Genomic DNA, 22,496 nt, shown 5'->3' with positions numbered 1-22,496 from the left:
GCTTTACTGGTGCGCTTCTTGGAGAAGAAGGGGGATGGACACGCGGATGGGAATGCTTTTTTTGTTTTTTGTTTTTTATTTTTTATTTTGCCAGTGATTGAAATAAATATTTTGGCGGTTTTATTTCTCTAACTTGAAACAGTAAAAGCCGTGCGAGTAAATTGTGCTTCTTTTTTTTTTTTTTTTTTCGCTTGAGGAGGAATTCATGCACCCATAGCTTACGGGGCCAATATGCCAGAATGGGTCCTCTACAGTATCTCTTTCTCTGTGGACTGCTTTATGCCCAAATCGACGGTAAGATGATTCATGGACGTTATTTCTACATGTTTGCTCTTTAAGCTTTATGAAAACGCACCGGGCTGTTTCTTTGACTTGTCAGTTTAAGAGCATCGGTATAGTGGCTGTAGCCCACGTTGTGTGCGTTTGATTTGTTCCTCTTTAAAACCATCAACGGACCAAGTTAATGCGTTATAACATAGCAGATTAATTTATTCTTGATGCAAGCTATTGCGCCAGGCAAACTATTTAATGGCTTGGATGGTCGATTGTTGCTCATTTATTTATGAGGGATGACTAATTGAACACGTCTACTCTTGAATACTATTCCTACAGGCTTTTTTAGTATTTCCGCAGAACTTTATTTTTAATTTACTTTTATTATTCTGAAAGGAGAGACGACATAATTAAATTCTTTTAAATCATTTCACCTCCCTGTATTTCACAGGAATAAGTGTTGTAAGTCTGTTATGGGGTTCAGTTTGCTGTGCTGGACTTTTCACGGGTCACTTTCCGTGTGGCCATGTGTAAAAAGGTTGTTCAGGCGAATGATGGAGTTAACTCCTTATCCTATAGCTGAAATATGTGGCATGGATGCTTACTCATACAGCCTGGAAACTTACCCCTGGCTGTGTATACAGGTTATTCATTCTGTGCGTGAACCTCCTATGCAAATTTTCAAAAGAATATAATTCATTACGAGAAGTGTTGCCCTTTTCCTTTAGTATGAAGTATTAGTTTGTGCCCTGCCGCCAACAGAAAACGAATCTGTGATGGAGGTGCATGGGTATTGGTACAAAGGGTGAGTGTGCATGTGGGTTTGGGTTGTTCCAGGCCATTCGGATCAGTTTTGTGTTTCGACTTCATTTGTGAGCGCACTTCTGTGCACTCCAAAGCAAAGTGGTATCATGCAATGACTCTGAAATAAATCATACAATATATTTTTGAAGCTTATATTATGCTGTTTTTCTCCAGCTGTTGTAGATATATTTACTAATTTCATCCAGATCCAAACATTTTGAGTCATCTTGCCAACGGACGGACGGACATTTGCCTTAGTAAATGCAGTAAAATAGTCCCTGTGATTGTTTGACTATAATCTAATGTTTTTTAATTACCGAGGTGAGGCTCTGTAATCACTGGTGTTTGTCTGTCTGTGTTTCTGTCTGTTAGCAAGATAACTCAAAAAGCATGGAGGTTTCGCTGGACAGGAAGGGTATAACATCTGAAATGTTGCTGCAAACTAAAACTGTTGGTCAAATATATTCGAGTAAAAAGTGTATTTACCTCTGAGATTAGACGAAAGAAAGAAGAAATAGAAAAACGCAACGAAAGTACAAATACATTGAATTTGTGCTCCTGTATGTTACATGGGTAACTATACGTAGCGACATTGCACCACGAGTTTAGGATCAATTACTTGAAAAAGAGGCACAAGTGAAGACAACAGATGCCGTCTGGCTAACCCGTTGAGCTCAGCTGCTCGACGAATGTCACCTCGCAGTGATTTCACTTTGAGTGGTTCCTGCTTACAACTAGGCCTAGCGTGTTTCTGACATCGAGTCTCCACTTCAGCACCATGGATAGAGCCCCATAAACCGACCAATCAGCAGAGAGGGAGAGAGAGAGAGAGAGAGAGAGAGAGAAGGACCTGATAGCACATGAAGCTTGATGGTCCAGATTTGACATTCTTGGATGAAATACAATTCTTTATGCTTTTTGACAAGAACCACATCCGTAAATTATTTCATTATATTCTGAACCAGAGTGAGAGGCAGTATACAACTTTTCATCTGTTTAAATGCAAATATTACACTCTCACTAATAAAATCAAAATATATTAATATTCTTCCTAGTCCATCCTTGCTCGTCTATATTCAGGGTCATGGGGTGCTGGAGCATGAGTGGAGAAAAAAGGCAAACACTGGAACTGGCCAGGCCCAAAGGAGTTACTGAATGACAGCACCAATCACTAAACTACCCAGAACTTCAGTGATCCAATTTAAATGATGTTGCTTTGTCTCAAGCCCTGCATTAGTCAGAGTGGAGACTGGACTCAACCATATAGAAGACTTTCACAGGCCGTCCGTTTATCAGTGTTGGATCCACATAAGCAAGAGCCACCTATGTTTTTAAAGCGTTTCAAAACATTATCAAATCAAAATCAAATAAAGTCGCTGCGCCACACCCACTGAGACGACATGTTTGGTGATGTTAGTATTTGATAGAACGTGTAAAGCTAATAAGATGTAATAACACCACGTCTCCGGACTGTGAAAGTAAATATGTGAGCCTCAGTGTAGTAATGCAGCATTTAGTGCATCCAGTAAAATGTGAAACTCATCAACTTTCCTTCAAGGACTGTAATTAATGTATATACTGTATATATTGTTTGTCTCACTAATCATACTTTATTACATTTACAAATGTGTGTAGTTCAGCAATATGATATCAGAGACACATGAGAACTATGAGAACTGCAGTTTTTTTTCTTTCCTCAGATGTGATTTTATTTTAGTCTTATCAATAATGAAATGCTAATCAACAGCTTCATTTGATTTCCCGCATCTACGACGTTCGTGTTCCTGTTTTTCCACTGCACTTAGATGATTTTTTTCTCTTTAATGCATTTATTATTAAATAGTTCACTTTTTTATCCCATGATACTGCTGTTGGCTGCTGCAGCCAACTTTAAGTGCATTATTTATGCATGTAAAGATTGTGGCTATTTGTTTAATGGGTCACATTGAATTGCTTGTTTCCCCTCCAGGGTCTCGTCTTCGCCAGGAAGACTCCCCTCCCCGCATTGTGGAGCACCCCTCTAACCTCATTGTGTCCAAAGGGGAACCGGCCACTCTCAACTGCAAGGCAGAAGGCCGCCCAGCCCCAACGGTGGAATGGTACAAAGATGGGGAGCGCGTTGAGACGGACCGTGACAACCCCCGCTCCCACCGCATGCTGCTGCCCAGCGGTTCCCTCTTCTTCCTGCGTATTGTCCACGGGCGACGCAGCAAACCTGACGATGGCAGCTACGTGTGTGTGGCCCGAAACTACCTGGGAGAGGCCGTAAGCCGGAATGCATCTCTGGAAGTAGCATGTAAGTCATCATCATGTTTGGTGCGAATGTCCTGGGAAAAGAAATTGTGCTCTTGCATGACGCAAAAAAAAAAAAAATGTCACACAGAGATTGGAAACCATTTGTGCGGCGGAAATGTGCTCATCTGAAAAGGATACAGTTTATGTTTAATGAAGCATAACATTTTAGGACTGTTGTGCCAAGGGATGCTCGTGTAAGATGTTATCCATCATAATATGAGCGACGTCACCTATCCACTGAACCTGCAAGTGTGTGCGTATGTGAAGCCATGTGGATTGCATGTGTGTGCATATATGTGTGAATATGTTTTCAGACTGCTAGTGAGACCTGTTTGAGTAATATACGGGCAGAGTTGTGAATCGCTCCAGGGAGGGAGAGGAGAGGGAGCAGGATTTTAACCCTGCTACCTGCCTTTCACTGTTTGGATTTGGAAGGAAGCAGCATGCTCCCAGCCAGTTATCTCCCTATGTGGGAGAGAGGCGCTCCGGGCTATTCACATTTCCATTATGTGCTAAACTGAGCTGATTCCTTGCCATAAACAAGATGCACATTCGCTCTGACGCACACATGGATACGCATGCACACACACACTGTCTGTCCTCTTTTCTCATAGGGACGCTGCACCAAGGCCAAGGAAAGGGAATTCCAGGCAAACGGCACATTCCAAATTGTTGTTCATTTTACTAAACACATTTGCCTATAGAAACGTCCTATGGAGTTGACTTTAAATTTTTATACAGCTCTCTCGTGCAGTATTGTGATATTTGCATTAACATTTTCACAAGTCTTCATTATAAAATAGATTCAAAAGCAAGGAATAAAAAATAAATAGAAAATAGCCCTCCTAATAGTGACTCGGTCATTACTATCAGAGATCTTTGTGTTTCTTTTGTGTGGCACATTTTCCACATCTTGATTGCTCAGATCAATAATGGTGAAGTGTACTAACATGTTCACGATATTCCGGGTATTTTAGAGGTCCTGAAATGTGTGTGTGGGTGTCTGTGTGTGTTCATGTTTCGTGTTTGTTCGAGGCTGCAGAACTGACATATATATATATATATATAATGAGACACCGCAACATTATTATTCTAGTTGATTACAATCAAGCACTTAAGCTAATATACCAATGTTCTGTCCCAATGTAATCATAATTCACACTTTACAATTTATGCTGTAGAACATAGTTGGACTAAGACAGTGAATAAATCTTCTGAGAAAAAATGAAAGGAGCCTCTTTCATGTCAGGACACAAATGCTGAGACAAATGACTGCTCCACTCCATCCCTTGACTGAATGGACGCTTTCTTTATCAACACAATGACCGTGTCAGAGTGATTTTGTGGGGGTTCTCCTTGAGTAAAATAAAAGCTTGTTGGCATTTTGCTGCTCAAACAGGCATTTTAAATTCATTTCCAGAATGTAGCAGCTACAATTATTTCCTACAAATTATTTTTTTTCTTTGCCTCCTATTGTTGGAGGAGAGGTATGCTACTTATGTTCCTGCAACACATATGGCGAGTAAGATAAATACAGAATTTTGCTGCAAATATCAAGCACACAATATACAGGCACTGAATCTGAATAATGCTTTTTCCGCCGAGCAGCTTCAATCATGCTTGGCACACTGGCTTTAATGTCTTGTGCGATATTGCTGCAGCTTTTTAGGGTTCAAAGATCATGAATTTGTATGCCTTTTTTGTGATGTGCCTCATAGATAAAACATGGCATTGTTGGGGAATCGTAAGGGATCAGTGTGTCAGGCGGGGTCTGCACATCAAGTCTGGAGGTCTGAAGGAGCATGCATAACAATGGCCCCTTAACACTGGCATTCCCAATGTTTATTGAATGTGAATATGAGCATGTAAATTATCAATTAATTAACATTTTATGTGACTGACTAAGTTCTACAAGAAAGGTCTTTCCAAATGAAATTTGAAATGCTCTCTGCCTACTAACCACAAACAGAGTTGTTTTCCAGCAACTATCTGCTTTTCTCTTGCGTACACAGTGTCAATAGGTTACCTTTTCTGGCATTTCGCTTACATAAAATACAGTACAGCCAAGGCAGCCTCCAGTCTTCTTTGTTCAGTTCGGCATATCATGGCTACAGGCTGGATGCATAATCACATGATTCCTTCAAGGGGCTGCAGGATCCTGCCAGTATTGCTGCAGCCAAAAGTTGTCATGCTATGCTGCCGGTGGGAACAAGCGGTTAGATGAAAGTGCTGTGGGGAAGCACTGACAATGAGCCTCGCTCAAAATACTCTGTTTCCTTAGAGTCCACACACAAATTTTTCTAATGGGATATGGAATTGCATCTCAACCAATGGGTTAGAAAATGCGACTGACTAGAGGGCTGCTGCTGCTCCCTCGGCTGCATTTGTGCTGTACAAACTCAATTTATGGGGTTCATCATGCATTTTATGAGCTTGTGTCTGAATGAAATCTGGAGGGGTATAATTAAATGTGATACAAAAGACTTTATTTGTGTAAGAGGTTATCAAATGTTAACAAGTATCAGAATATTTCCTTTTTTTAAATGATCAAGAAATCAAGATTGTTTTATTTTTCTTCCCATAGAAAAATTAAATATGGCTACTGGCAAATAATCATTTACATCCCAATTAATAGCTGTGCAGAAAACCGTATTTGGGACCAGAGTAAGAAAGTCTTAACACAACATTTCATTTCTGTTGTATATCATCCTTGTTTTTCTCAGACTGGTAATAAAAAAGGAAGATGATGGAGAGAAGCAAATTTAATCCAAGGCCAGTGAAGGAACATTTTTACATTTCAACAATTCTATTTCCTGCACGGACTTGTTGAGTGCATATTTGACACGAACGATAACATCAGCCATTTCACAGTGAAATGAGGCCATGTCTGTTTATTATTAGAGGATCTTGTATTTTTGCTTGATCAACAAGAGTCTTTGTGTTTCTCTTACTGTTTCAGTGTGTCAGTTTTTCCTCGCAACCAAATATATGATTTTAATATTCAACAGTCACCTGCTGTCATTGTGTGGCCAGCCACAGAGATGGCTTTTCACATCTGCAGACGTTCTATTCAGACGCTGCAGCACTTCAGAGCAGTGGGAGCAATAGCTGTGTGACCTCAGGTCGCCAGTGGACCGGCAGTAATCATCAGAGTGAGTGGCTGTTGATGGAATTAGAACGTCTTCCTCAAAGTATTAGAAGGGGGTGGTAAGACATAAAATGGTGATGTTTTGAAAGGAGGTGACACGCATTGGTGTCCTTCACTACAAAAAAACCTGAAGATTAAGTTGACTTTTTCCCTAGTTCACTTACAAAAAAAAAGAGAATAAGAAGAGTAGTTTTTCCATACATTCATGGATTAAATTCTGCCGTCTACAGGAGGCAAATATGAAACTTGTGTAAAGGTCTTTGGAGCAGTCTTAACTGGTTGATGTTAAGACTTTTATTGTATTGAGAAGTGTGTATTTGAGAATTAGGATTTATCAGCGTGCAGGTCAGTTTTCACAGATTTTGTTGCCAATCAAACTGTATTTAAGGGGATTCCTGGGTGGAGTGTAATCCATCATACCTTGGGAAAGTCTGTGTCCATGCGCATGGCTTTGTGTCGTGCTTGGGAGCGATGTTTACAGTTAAATGTTCACAATGCTAACTAATATATAGCTATGCTATGCTGTTATTATACGTTTATTGTGCTCAGCACCTTAGTTGGCATGCTGCAAGTTGCTGCTCAACACTGAATTTACTGTGAGGAAGATGGATGAAGATGATGCTCATTAACAAAAGTAGATAATAAATGTTAATATTCCGTTCATGATGAAACAAAATGGATGCCTGTTTCTAAATCATTTGCCAATCCAGACAGTAGATGGTGAGATATCTCACGTGATCTGTTAAAACACTTGCTGGTAACTGGTGGAAAAACAGTTTGCAGTTTCGTGTGTGTGTGTTTATTTATGTGTGTTATTAATAGTATTTATTCAAGCCATAAAGGCAGCAGCAATAGGTGCTAACTTTGACCTCGGGTTTTGTCAAGTCTCTTTTTTATTTTAGTCTCGGCTTTTTGTCTGCTTTTCAGTGCAGTCTTCAGTAGATGACCTTGATTTGACCCATTATTTAGGCTAATCTGCATAATTTGAGAGTCAAAACTGTAATTTTGTTGCAGAACTAGAAATGAGACTGTGGCCAGGCATGACTATTATTAAGCCTCCTATTAGCATTAGAAGTGTGAAGCTGAAAATGTAGTACACCACTTACAGTTAGTTCTGGTGTGGTTTCTATTGGGAGACCCTCTAGTGTTTTACAAAGTGGCAAGTTACCATTAATCATGTATTTCACTCTTATCCATTGACAACATCCAAAGCTAGTGCCTGCCAGCTTTGTGTTTCCAGGCAGATTGTCAATGTTTTCCGTGAGTAGATGGGTTTGCCACATTGCGCCATCTGTTGCCAGCCCAGCCGCCCTCCTGTGTGCTCATCCCGCTTGCCTTCCTCTGCATTTCCTCTCATTAAGCTGGTACAGAGCGACGACTTTTGTGAAGCCAGCTCGGCAGACCTGACCTTTCTTAGACATTGAGGGGTCATTAGCAGTCATCTTCACATTATGGTGCAACTAAATGTGTGCGATAAATTGTGTGCTCTTTTAAAATGTTCTGATAAAATACACACACACACACACACAAAACGATGTCACCTGGGATATGTGGAATTTTCAATTCAGATGTAGAGAAACATAGAACATGTCAGGATGGATATTATCCTTTCTCATGCTGTGAAGGACGGGTATTTACTTGCACCTAAAGAGCCATCGCCCAAGCTCCGTCAATATACCAGAACAACTGGAGGATTATTCCTTAGAAGCCTTAGGCGAACAAAGCCCTCTCCTATCCTTCCATCCCCTTATATGCCTGATCACAAACACGCTCAGGCATTTTTTCACTCATCTTGCTCTTGTTAGGCAACACATGATCTGCTATTAATTTTTTGTGCAGCAGTTTAGGCAATCCGAAACGCAGCAGTGACCTGAAACACAAATCTCAAACTTCACCCGAAGGTGTTATGTGCCTCGCTGATAAATACTTTTTGGCTTGATGTTTGCTGTTTATGTCGTGGCATGTTCTGTCCTTCGAATCAGATACTGCAGCTCCGGGTGGTCAGTAATAAGTACTCCCAGGCTCTGTTGTTGACATTGCTGTTTGGGAAATGCAACCCTGTGAGCTCAGGCGCCCCAGAGTGTTGAAAGTTTTTCCGACACTCTGTGGAGTCCAACTTATTCAGAGTCACACAAAGACCACTTTAGAATCAATTGGCAAATTAGAATAATTACCTGCATTTTAAATTATTTACTGGTGCGTATCACGCATCCGCAATAGCTTTACTCCGAGTCCTTCTACAAAGCACTGAGCTGATAGTAATTTAATTTTGATGGATGGTGAATGGTAAATGACGGATGTGAGGTATTCGGTTCATACTTTTTCACCCTTGCCTGAATCATTTGAATCTTTGTGACATTGATGAGGAAAATTGTAGTAAAATTTGAGATGTACAATTTGGATATTTGTATTTTGTTGTAATTGCTGTCTATGGTTATTAGTCTATTGATGAAAGGAGCATGTCTTCATTCGCTCAGCACTTTATTTTTGCCCTAAGTCGAAAATCATCAGTGACATACAGGTTTTTCAACATATAGGAGATTCAATTTGATCTGTGAGAGGTGTTCTCTTTGAAATGGTGCAAATATAGACGTGGCCCAGCCAGGCGAGTGGAACTAATTTATGCACATTTTTTGGCTGAAGACAGTGGGAAAGGGGGCTGGCATCTGGTGCTAACTGGACCATGCTTACTCCTTGGAGGTCTGTGCATATTGGGGTTCTGTAAGTTAGCTAAGGGCTAGCATCTGGTGTTAATTGGACCATGCAAACATCTTTAAGAGCCCTGGTGCACTTTCTTACAGTCGGGTGGAAGAAACATATGCCTGGTGTGAAGAAGAATGTTAAGTGGTTTTACGCTGTTGAAGCTTTCTTATTCATTGAAGAAGCAACTGTGTATTATATAATTGTTATGCAATTTAAGTTGCATCTGTGATGCTTGTAGTTGCTCAATGGGTTTGATAGGATTCAATTAATATGATGATATGCATAAAAACATTTTTTTTTAACAATTGGACACAAATGGGTGGATGCTTAAATCACACTCGACCAAGGAAGGATTATGTGATAAATAAATCCAGATATTACTTTTAAATGCAGTAATTGTAGCTGTTGCTGTACATATGGAGATGTTTTATTTTCCTGGCACATATTTGAGCTGGGACTTTGCAAAGACCATGCATCACAATCCATTTTCGACATGATTGATCACAGCATGATTCATTGCAAGCTGCTGTCCACCTTTCAAGGTGGCATATTGTGACGCAGTATATTATTGGTTATTATTTAATGCAGTCATGTTTCAGCATTTGAATTTGAAGCATGGCTATATATCTCCTTTTATGTTACTTGGTGCTGGCTAAAGCTCCCCATAAGCTGTCCTTGAATGAGGCCTTCACATTGCTTCATATACAGCTGTAACTTATTGCTGCTGTCATTTTTGAAAGCTGTATGGGTGCAGTCTTGTTTTCTGAAAGCCACATCCAGACATATTTCATGAGAACTATATATAGGCAGCTATCAATACTGGGATTTTCAGATAAGGGTATAATGCAAAATGTAAAATAGCATGGCGACATGCTTCTACAACATGCATTGGGATTGTGTGAATGGACTGAAAGCTGCCTTTTGTCTCTTTAATAGTTCAAGATTGTAGCTGTGCTGTGATTGGTGTACAATCTACCCATAGAGACAAACCTCTAGATGTGAGAAAAGAATCTTAAAGGTACAATTGTTGCTAAGAAAAAAAAAAAGGAAAGCATGCGCTCACAAGCAGCAGTAAAATATTGTGGTATCATCACGCTCTTCTGGTATTTTCAACTAAGCTGGCAGCTAGTTATAGTGTTAAAAATCTAGCTTGTATTTTCATGGTGTAATGCCTTTAATTTGAGTAAGCTTATCCATTCCCCTCAGCGATCTCTCGTCTAGCTGGGGTGATGAGAGTGAAGAACATCATCAGCCAGGCAGAGGGGCTTTGCAGTTGGTTTATTATTCATGTGGCCTACCGAACATTCCACCAATCTAGGCCAAGGTACTGCTGTAACGCCTAAGTGTTAAATCCCAGACTTCCGTTTGCCCATCCATTCACAGCAGTTTGCCCAGAGATCGTCAACAACAACTCTTTCCAATGTATTCTCTGATTCTTCATGCACGAAGAGTGCCTGGGCAGCGGTGAGATGACATCGGACTCATCCAGTATACACCTCAGTGAGTAAAAAGGAAAGGGAATATCCAGAAGCTTGATTAATTCATGAAATCCGCCGAATGTAGGATCTTTCCTTTGTCCAAACCACAGGCCGGAACACTCAAGCACCTGTTTCTTTTTTACCTGGGTGAGGCTATTTCATAAATAAATGCTCCGTACCAGAGTGCACTGCTGTTCAATGGCCTGTTTTTGTTTTTATCCTATCGTATGCTCCATCTGCTCCCCCCCCTATAGTGTATGTGAATTCATTATCTCGCTGTTGTGCAGGATGTTTTTGCAACAAGGCGGCTAATAAGAGTCAATCCCCTCTGACAGGTGTCTTCTGAGTGAGGCCAGCAATAGTTACTCTTAATGTTGAGAGGTAAAGGAGGTTAACTGGATGTAAGAGTCAGAACCAAGTGCGCTCAGTATCCTGTGTGATGACGATGAACCTGGATTGCAGCTTAATGTTTGGGTCATAAAAATTGTAATTTGCATTCATAGTAGAGAGGTGGGAAAATCAGTATACATTATTGATGAGAGGAATATTATTTACAGTACTTCGTTCTCCAGCAGCACAAAAAAAAAAAGAACTGCTGACACGCACAATGATAGTGTAAAGCATGTTATCTATCAACTTACCGTAACCTAATGTTAATGGCTGATGTGTGTTTTTCTGAACCACAATTGAAGCAGGTGAGAGCCCAATGTTATGGAAACGCTCATATTGCCCTTTTGCCTCTCTACTATTATTTTATCTGCGTATATTACATGTTTTTTTTAACTTTTGTAACTTCTTTGAAACAATATATGTCATCATCTTGAACAGGAAACCCTGTAATGTGAGTGCCTGTATTCCAGGGCAGATGACGCATAATTAAAAAAATAAATAAAATAAAGCATCTTATGAAGCTATATGCTGTGACTTTAGACCAGGTTTTATTTATTTTTTTAATTATGAAATCACCATCTCAACAATGTGTGTGACTACACCTCATGCACTCTGGTGGTGCACACATATGTGTACTTAAATAATGTGAGCCCTGGGGGTGAAAGCTGACAACTGTGTTGGGCGACTCTTACAATGACACTTTGCACCATGTGTAAAATAAAGCCCAAAGTGTCATGTGAGATTATATACTATGTACATACAATATGTATTGTATAGTATATTTTTTTAAACTGTGTTTAAAATATACAGTTTCATTTTACGTAATCTCCAAATTAATTAAATTTCTTGGTTGCCAACAAGGATCTGGTGCCTTCTCAAGTAATTTTCTCTGCTTCTATGCTCCATTTACTCTCTGCAGTAAAGATTTTTAACTCATTCAGTGCAGCTGTAAAAACCTCTTATCTGAATCAGAAGTGATTGTTAGCACATGCTAGGGCGTTAAAGAGTCTTTAGTAGTTTTACTTCACATGTAATGCAATTTCATACTGAAGTCTGGCATGCAGTGTAATTGCATTTGTTGCAGAAGTGAATAATTTTTTTGCAACAGAAGCATGCTTTTAAGAAAGGCTGTGCTGCTTTTTTTTAGACTGGCCTGTTTGCCGTGTCCTGCAGGAAAAAAGATATGGATACTAGGCAGAGAACAAAATATGGTAGATCTGAGCATCTCAACATTTTAACATCTTTTTACAATTTCCTTCAGCAGTTGCTGGAGATGTAAAGATGGTTAAAAAACGTAAAGATGGTTAAAAAAAACCAAAAAACAAACACACCTACACTAAAACTATTCCAGTAAGCTCTAAACATGCAGGTAATATTTATGCAGGAGGTGAAAATGTGGATGGCAGTTTTATAAAACATTTGTGAGTTAAGGCTGATGATTTCATGGTTAGTGGATTAGCTTGGTCTCATGCTCCGGTAGCTAATGTGCACTAGTCCACTGCTGCAGATGTTGTCTGCATGGGGACCGGGACTGAGTGACCAATAGAGCTCAGCATGCGGAGGGATGGACAGTGTGTTCCAGAACAGATGTTACCAGCTTCCATGCATTTGTCATTTGGGTTTTTAATCTAGTCAGCGAAGGGCATTAGAGTATAAAGCAGAGGCTCAGCCATGATGCATGCATGGGCACCCCAGCTGTCCGTACCTTTCAGAAGACACCCGGCATCATGCACACAGACACACGCTCACACACACATACACACAAATCCTAAATTCACCCATATTCAAGCTCCTTCCTGTAATATCCAATCCTGAGATGCAAACCAACCAAAACGGCACACATTTTGTAAGTAGCTCAGATTTAGGTCGCATGTTGTATTGTTGAACCTGTGCAGATTATGCATTATGCTTGAATCTATGGAGATTATGCAGTGCTGGGATATTATGCCTCCATTTTCTCTGATTGCCTCTGTATTATTTTCCTGCTTGTGCTCTGCTGAATATCCCACTCATCCCATTCTTTTCCTCTCTAATATTGTAAATCATTCTCTTTTCACTTTCCATTCAATTCCCCTCTGCTATTCACCACCCTTTTCTTCTCTCCCACCACTATTCTCCTTCAGTCACTCTTTTTCACCCCCCGTCCCCTCCTCTTCACGCCCCCTCCTTAGGGCCTCTGGCTGTCTCCCCACAAGTGATGTTCTCCTGGCCAGATGATGCATGCATATCTCTTGTGTCTTCTTGATGCTAACTCACACCGACATTTGCACGGCATTGTGGGATTATGCTCTCGGTCATATTTCATGTAATGATGAAAATGATGATGGTGATGAGGATTCGGGGGAGAGAGCCAGGGGGAGGGGGGGGTGCTTCTATATTCTGCCCTTGTCTTTTCTTCAATATCAATCAGTGCAGTGAGATAAGATTGTATAATTAGGTGCATGCTGGAAGTGTTGAAGGAACAACAACTTTTGGTTGGAGTTTGGACAAGTTCTTTTCCCCTTTCCGTATTGCTGTTGTGCATTAGTTTTGAACTGCATCACTTTAACAGTCGCTAAATTCTGATGAAAAGACACGAGTTGAAAATCCGGATTGACAGACTAGTCTTTTCTTTGCAAATGGGCTAACAAGTGCACAAAGCTTATGCAGAGTGAGACAGACACACTGAGATATTGGAGAGAGATGGAATAAGTCGGGGCCACGAAAAAGCTTTCGCCCTCCAACAATGTGTACTCCTTGTGTGTGTAGGTGTGTGTGTGTGTGTGTGTGGGTATAGCATCTATGGAGAGAAGATTTCTTCACAGTCTTTGCAACACCCTAATTAATCTGCTTAAACCTGCTAGGCCTGTCTCCAGCAGTCGTACGCATCAGAAAAGTCAGGCAGCTCTGAATCCAAACAGGATTTTCTCCATGAATACCAGCGGAAAATCACTTCAGCCCCACAGCTGACAGCTTTCTGACAGAGCATGCGGAAATGCATATGAAGTAGAAAATAAACAAACATCTCATCCCGGAGATGTAGGATGGCGAGGCGGCTGTCACACAGGGTCATAAAGCCCCTATAATAGTATGCATCTACTGCATAGAGATGCCTACACCATCAAGAGAAAGCACGTTATGATCATTTGTGTTGTTTTAGCTGCATGCTCGGTAACGAATGCCATCTGGTATTTACACTCATATAAAGACTAAAGAGCTGACAGTAATTCACTGCATTTTCATGCAGTGTTACTGGTAGAGCAGCTCTAAAAAAGTCATCTTTATACATTTAACACAGACAATTATCACCACAAAGTCAACAGATTTAAAATATAAATGTTTTTTAACTTCATTCAAATCGACAAAAGTATTTTCTTAAACGTATTTCTCACAGGGCTTTGGTGAATGTTAGTTAATTAACTGGATTTTTTTAATATTAATCTCAAGCTTGTTCCTTTACAGAATCTGTCTTTTGTTGATTTGACATTGAACATCTCAATTTCCCAGAGTCTGCAGCTGAAGTATTTGCAATCATTCTTGTTAAACCGAGGCGGTCCTCTTGAGTGTGTTCATCTAATATTATGGCCTTTGAGTATTTCCTTTTTTTTTAATAAAGAAAGTAGTTCATCATCCATGTGTATAAGCAGTGTTTTAATATTAATTCTTTTATGGGAGGAACACAGGAACACAACCTTTGTGTGCTTTTAACTTAATTAATCTGGAGTTTAAGGTGCATCACTTAATGGATGAGAAGATTAACAAAATGGGGCCATTCATGTAATTTGTTAAGCTGAAATGTACTGCTTGTGTGGATTTCAATGACGTGTTTGTGTACTATTGGCTCATTGTCTAGTGTGGTGCCAAATGCTAAAAGCAAGGGATTGGAGGACAATAAACAGGGTGAAGATGATTTTCAGGTTAATGACATGTTTCTGCTTTTGAGTTACAGCATGTTTAGTTTGTGTGAAGAAATATGTGTGTCTTAAAGATTTTGCGCTCAATCAGTTTAAAATGTGGCACTTTTCCAGATTTATACAGTATAACATATTTCTGTGTAAATTATTTTTATTGTAATTTTTATTAAAGTAGATGAAGCCTGTATTTGCCAAGGTAATAGCCGAATGTGGAAGTAGGCCACAAGTCTGTTGTGCATAAAACTGTCATGGGAAATCCACTGATAGCCAAAATGACATTACAGGCACAGCTTAATCAAGATAAGTGTCTCGGTCAGTTACTGTACATCTGAGGAGATAGAAGTCTCCTAATTGGTCATTCCTTATTTTAAGTGCACGGCGACTCTTTAAGAGTCAAGGGCATTGAGTTTAAAGCTGCCAGATACATCATTCAGAAGCAATATAACTACCTGCTGCATGTTAAATTAAAAAAATATATAGAGATTGACAGAAATCTCCAAAAAGAACATGTCCAAAGAAGCTTGCGATAGTGGGCACATACTAGATTCTGACTAATTGTCACAGCTTGAGGCGGGCCTATGGTTTTCCATGCATTAAGGTCCCCTGCCTTCCAGATCCTCCTCCTGCAATCAGATCATTCCAGTCACCTTTGTTCCTATGCTCACCTGCAGCTAATCTGTCATCAGCCCAGACACGACATATACAGTACTCAGCTCAGACAATACACCCTAGCCAGATTGTCGTGACTCAGGCCCTCATTTCCAGCACTGTATCCTGAACCTGATCCTGATCCTGACTCCTGTGTACATGCCCTTCCTTCAGATTTCTCTGCCTGCCTGTCTTGGTTACCCGGTTTTTGACCCTTGCCTGATTTCCTTGCCATACATGTCTGCACAAAATAAAGATGCTGCTCTAATGATAAAAGTCCACGGATTCTCAACATGAAAATAAGCACTTTTTTAAAAACAGAAACATGCCATAATTACAACCCTCTGATACATCGGCACAACTCCTGTCAAAAAACTCAAAATATCCAGGATGAAAAGCAAGCTTAAGTGGTATAGACGGTACCAATTTTACCAAATTTGTTATTCAGGGTACAAGTTTGTTTGAGGACTCGCCTAAGATAAGCAGGTCCTTTCATGACTGAGTTACGAAATGGGCCCAACCATGGGCAGTCATCCTCACAGGAGGTTTTTCCACATCAAATATGAATCCTTTCTCCTTTATCATTTGCATAATTTATTGAATTAATTCATGTTGTCATTAAGTATTTACAATATATATATTTTTTTCTGAATACAATTGTGCTTTGAGTCTCCCATGCCAATGCCACAAAAAGACAACACGCTCTAAATATTCAGTATATGTTCTTAACACATATTCAATTATAATCTTACTGTGGCTCTTTTAAAAAACCGGGACATTATGATGAAGCAAATTCTTGCCAAATTAATTTAACTTACGAATTCATTGTCTGCGATGCAGAAGTGTGATGTTTTAAAGAAAGGCAACTTTGATAGTTTAAGGGTCAGTTAGCCTTACTTAAAGTATCTTACAGATATTTTATTTGATATAAATACCTCCCTGCTTTTGAACTTTGACTATATGAACACTGATACTACTCAGCTTTGTCGTGGTTGTTTTATTACATCACTATGTAACTGTTCTCTCTCTAATATCTCATTAAGCTCCATCACCATGAGGCTTGTTCCAGATGAAATGATTAGTATTCACCCCCATTAATTAAATAATTATTGTGTTAATATACATCATACATTTGCTGCTAGATTTATAAATTATTTGTTTGAATTATAGTTTGAATCAAGATGGTTTCAATGCTAAAAAGCTGTTACTGTGGTGTCTCTTCCTTCCACAATATATCCAACATCCCTCAAAGGCAGTTTTTGTTTTTTTCCCAATTTGAAACTGCAGAGTGACGACAGACACGCAAGGTTTATTGGAACTGCGCTTGTGCAGTGCAACCACACATGCAAACCTGCACATCTGCACAAATTGTGAGCAGATATGGCAAAGAAATCAGCAATGTTTTAATTGGACTTTGGATAATTGGGCTAGAAAGACTGCTAAAGCGGAACAATTCCAAAACCGCCCTTCTCCTTCTGTTAGCTCAATTAATCCCTGATTGGCGTTAATTGCTTGCGCTAAGTCTATCTGAGATAATAGTTGATGTGAAGCATGCTGAGCGGGCTCGGCTGTGTCTCTTTCACTCTTTACTGCCAAACAAACCAAATATTTGATGACGGAGTGTCTAATTGCCTCCTTGCTGTCCGACTTGCTCTCTCCCTGTCTTTGATGAACAGCCTGGACAGGTGCATGCTATGTGAGTGTCTGTGGGTTTTTTTTTTAACCACTGTGTGATTTACATTAACACACAGCGGTTTATACATTAACTCTCTCCATCACTAATTTACTTTCAACCAACGTTTGTACTTGCTGTTCTCAAACCATTATAACACTCCGGTCTGGCTTCACTCCGGCTATTAGCAGCTGTTAAACAGGCTGAATAAACTGTGAGCTAATGATTATAATGCATCTGCGAAATCTGAACTCTATAGCGCCACATGTAGCAACACTTAATTAATCCTAATGGATTCTGAAATAAGCCAGCCAAAAGAAAAAAAACAAAAAAAACCCAGTATCCATAAATTACTTTTCTCTGTTCTGTACCACACATTGCCACAAAGCGCTCCCAAGGGACTCTTTAACTCCAACACATTAATCTATGTGTATGCAAGCATAAATACTTACAGTACACACACTTAAAGATTTATCCTCTCCCCCCAGAAAAGAAGTGTTTACCACAATATTAGCTCCTCACATCAACCTTTTCCTATCTTTCCCATTTGCGTCATCTTCATCCCGCTCTTGAATTTTTTTCATTTGTATTTTTTTGGGACCCCATAATTCGCCGTGGTGCGAAAGAAAGGAAAGAGTCGGGGACAGTGCTAGCACAAGCTCAAATATTTCAAGGGATGTCATTTCAATTTAGTGTTGAAGTTGAATGAGTTTCAGCAAGCGGTATTTGTAGGAGGTTTTTTTTTTTTCTCGCAAGCATGTGTGTGTGTGTGTGTTCTATTTTCTGTGTGTGTGCAGAACCTGCCACAACATCCTTATCACCTCCTTGCACACCTGCTTCCCTCAAAGACTGAGCCTGTCTTCCTCTCATGCCTCCTCATCAAAGCTAGAACCAGCCCCAGTTGTTGCCTCCTGTTCCCTGCATGTGTGTCCCCCCCCCTCCTCCTCCATGGAGCCGGGCTGGCTCGGGTTCAACAGTCACCACTCCCCATGTATCACTGTGGTATCATTCACTCCCTGTGAGGAAAAATACATGTGCCTTGGCGGATTCACGTACAGATGCTGTAACTCTTAAAAGGAGTAATAAAGATTAGAAAACACTGTGCAAGACCTGAATTTAGTGGAACAGGAAGGAAATATATTTCCTAGAGTGCAAATCAGATGTTTTCTCAAACCTCACCGCCGCCCACTGTCCTGTTTTAACAGTTTGCAAACCGCTGGCTTGACTAATAACAATTTTCACCCTAATTATTGGCCGGCACAACATTTCTACACACAGCCATCATGTTTGGATTTAAGAGACACTGATAAAGCAGAACTATTTGCTGCTGTTGTTGTTGTTTTACCCATAAAGCATGACAACAAAAGCTTATCTGATTTAAAGAGCATATGTGTACCTTAAGTGACAACAAATTTAATTGGTTTCCATTCAACCTTGACAATCGAGCAAACCTAAACTATATCTTGTCTTCTTTTCTCTAGAGGTCAGCAGACCTTTTTTGATTTTGGATGATTTTTGTCATCTTCCTTGGTTTCAAACACGGCAGCTACAAATTATTATTCTTAGTATGGCTGAATTGTTTTAATCAATTGTCCATCACGGTTTTCCAGAGGTCCAGCTGATGTTTTTTGGTGAACAAAAAAAACAGAGGTGTTTGGATAAACAGCACAACATTATTCAAGCAGTTTATCAATTTACAAAATTGTGGCTGATGGTTTGAAGCTGAGGATCCAAATAGAGATCACGTTTTGAGGCCGCTGACCAGCCGCTGACCAGCTGCAGACCGACACTCGAAATGCACTAAAGCAATCTGGCTGCTAATATTTTCCCTCTGCACCTGGCAATCTTTACTGTTTTGCTGTTTTTCTGGATGAAGCTGTGAACTGGAGTAATGCTCACTTCTATTTATATGTGAATATATGAATTTGCTGTTTTCTTTTACCTTTTGGGCTTTTATCACAAACCTTACAAATATACAGACATTATCTAATTGCTTTCCTATCTGCCATGATTATACAGGCAGCAAGGGTGCCATACTGATTTGCCTTTCTCTCCTTCACTTGTTATTTAACATCACATTTCTGCATACATCTTCATAATGTTGTTTTTCATAAAGTTTTAATTCTGCACGCCAAATGAAGGGATTCCTTTGGATTTCTAATTAACAGGGGCTGAAGTTTAAGTATAGCAAAGAAAATAAAATGTAAATCTCCATTTCTTTGTCTCCCTTGAGGCTTGGATTTGAGTCATTTTGTAAAGTCTCAACAAGGATCTAGTGTGGGGTTGCGGTATCTGGGTTCTCACCACTTTCCCTGATTGGTTTGATAATAATGTGCTTTTTAAGTAATTGCTTTTTGTTGGAGGTTTTTGGGATCTCCTTTAGCAGTGCGTGTGTGTGTGTAAGTGTGTCTCGGGTTTCTTGCCTAACAGGAGTAGCGATTTTTGCAGAATTTAAGTAATGCAGACCCCATTCGTAAACAGTCCTATACCTCCAGTGATAAAGCTTTTATTGTCAGTATTTTTATATGTGGCATGCGTCTCTCCCTTTCCGCCTACTCTGTCCTCCCAGGAGAGCTGCAACATTAATAACTAAGTGGATAATGTTCTATCTGGAATTCCGATCAAGGTTTAATAACAGCATGATTCAGTCGGTCGCTGGTGGAAGGAGGCTCTGTGTGTGTGTGTGTGTGTGTGTGTGTGTGTGTGTGTGTGTGTGTGTGTGTGTGTGTACAAGTAAAAGTACATTACTTCTGGTGCATTCAAAGGGTTCCTGAGCTTTTGCCTCCCACTGACAAAATTGTGAGATCCGAACGTGCGTCAGGGTCAATCTGTGGTCAGTAAAACTTAACAAAACAATGTCATGAATCATTGACAATTCAATCAGGAAGATAAAGGCAGTTTTCTGCTTATGCACCTGTCCCCTTTAAGTGGTACAAATTGGTACAGGGCTTTCACCATGCGATCTGGGCTTGTGCCAATTCATCAGTCGGTGACTAAGATGATTTTATTGTCGGCTCATTCTCGTTTCTGCACACTGTGTTCATGCTTGCAGCTGTTGACGGGGCATCTATGTGACACTGTTGAACACCATGTGTTATATGCAGCTCTGCATATAATTTCCAGCACAGTATAAATGCAGCTCAACAGAGTTAATTTGAGCATTGCATGTATTCCATATGGGAATGCCTTCATTCAGTGTCTAATACAAACAGACCAGTAGGCAGCGCAACACTGAATAAGATGGATTTTAAAATAACTATTAAAATGTTCATCAATGCCCCGTAGAAATGCCTGAAAATTAGTAATGTTTCTGTGTAATACTAAATACTTTTTATTGATTTTGTCCCTCGGAGGACAATTTGGTTTACAGCAGTTACAGTCTAACTGTAGTCTGCTGCTGGTGGCCGCGTGCGCATGCGCCCAGGCAATGTGGGTGAAGTGTCTTGCCAACCTCTCGATCATAGGACGACCCTCTCAACCACTGCGCCACCATCGCAGTGGTTGCATTATGTAATATTAACTTCCCCTGTTCTGATAGTGACGAGGCAGATAGAAAATGATTCATGTTGAGAAGATGTGTGTTTTGTTGAGAGTCACGGCCATTAAACACGCTATCTGTTCACTGCCATTAGCTCCAAATGCTCAGAGAGCAAACCTGACGTCCAAGCCTCTTACCCGGAAGAGGACTAATGCATGTAGAGTATACAGTTCATCCGACAAAACAGATCTATATTAATGTCCATACATTGAATGGCAAAGTATTGATGAGTCCTGTTGTTGTTGTTGTTGTCTCCCCAATCCCTTTTGACTCCCTGCCTCTTCTCCGATCTCCCCCCCTCTACATCCAAGCAGATGGCCTCCCTCTAACAGAGCATTGACACCAGATGTGCAGTTCCAGTGTCGACTCAGGAACCAGCTGGGCTGAGAGTGCCAGTGGTTCTGTTAATGAAAATGGCTTTGCTATGTCTGTGTGTGTATTTGTGTGTGTTGTTTACTGTGGCTCAGTGGCATGTGACAGTTGGGGAACTCTCTGTGGGTGAGGCTTTTGAGAGTGAGCTACAGCTAGTTGCACTGCAGTCCGACTCAGCCATGCAGGGCGCAACAGCACACCCACCATGTTGGAAGTATGCAGCTATCCATCCATATTAAACACTCCCTCTCTCCACATGTTACCCCCCAGAACATCTTGCTATCTGGCAGTTTAGATTGTTTCCTCTCATAAACCCCCCCATCGTTGCTCATGCATAATTATATATTCTTTACTCTATCTACTAGCAAGGGGATCACAGTTCTTATTACTAATTTATGCACACTCCTCAAAGTAAGAGCACACATTGTCTTTGGCGAACTGTATCCCAATATATTTGCTCGCAAAGAATTTATTTTAATTATTTGTTTGTAAATATTGCTCTAATTTGTATATTTCTGTTGCAGGTTGGAATATAAATTGAAAACGGTGCTATGTTGAATGTTCCAGTCTGATCAAATCGCAACCAATGAAGTTGTAACTACAGGCTGCGCTCTCTAATTTAGGAATTCGCTCCGACACAATTCATTAATTACAGATCACTCTGCCGATCAATTAAATGATAAGGACACAATGAAATCCTGTTTGCTTGGCAATAATTCTGACAGCCTCAATAGAATGATGAAGACAACAGACCCAAGTAAAGTTTGAGCAAAAACAAAAATGGCAGAAATGACAGATGAACACCTACACCTCTGCATAGTTATCTCAGTGATTACGCTTTACTTCTATATCCCAGCAAAGAGCTTATGAGGGGGCGAGTTTAATACCTTCACCAAATGGCTGATGAGGTGGATGAGATTCCTCAAGCTCAGGCAGGGATTCTCTAAAAAGAGATTCTCACAATTACGGGATAGAAAATTGTTCAAGGGAAACATTTGAATGTGCAGTCCACTTATCTTTATAATGTAATAAGTTTAACTCTGGTTGAAGCAGAGGTGGTGCAGTAGGGCAACAGGGAATGAAGGTTCCTATATACAGTATATTCAATTGGAGGTGGGGTGGGTGGGCATGAAGATGCATTCAAGTGCCAAACTGCCTTACAACACAAGCAAGCATTCACCCAATCACACACAACATTCACACAGTAGTGGCACGTGCTGATTATGAACGATAACCATTCATACAATCACACACTCACTAGTGGAACATGCACTGGGAGTCA

At 40.2% G+C, this 22,496-nt stretch overlaps 1 protein-coding gene across 1 annotated transcript in view; it reads left to right on the top strand.

Moving 5' to 3' along the window:
- The first annotated feature begins 239 nt into the window (after positions 1-239).
- LOC137900306 (roundabout homolog 2-like) overlaps positions 240-22,496 on the top strand; it is a 60,392-nt gene continuing 38,135 nt past the window's right edge. Inside the window, exons 1-2 of the mRNA XM_068744369.1 lie at positions 240-294; positions 3,047-3,373. Of these exons, the coding sequence (XP_068600470.1) occupies positions 240-294; positions 3,047-3,373 (382 nt within the window). The remainder of the gene's footprint in view (positions 295-3,046; positions 3,374-22,496) is intronic.

The sequence above is a fragment of the Brachionichthys hirsutus genome, chromosome 10 (genome assembly GCF_040956055.1).
Source record: "Brachionichthys hirsutus isolate HB-005 chromosome 10, CSIRO-AGI_Bhir_v1, whole genome shotgun sequence".
In the NCBI taxonomy this organism is placed as follows: domain Eukaryota; kingdom Metazoa; phylum Chordata; class Actinopteri; order Lophiiformes; family Brachionichthyidae; genus Brachionichthys; species Brachionichthys hirsutus.
Note: the sequence above shows the minus strand (reverse complement) of the source record. Positions and strands in the feature narration are given on the sequence as shown.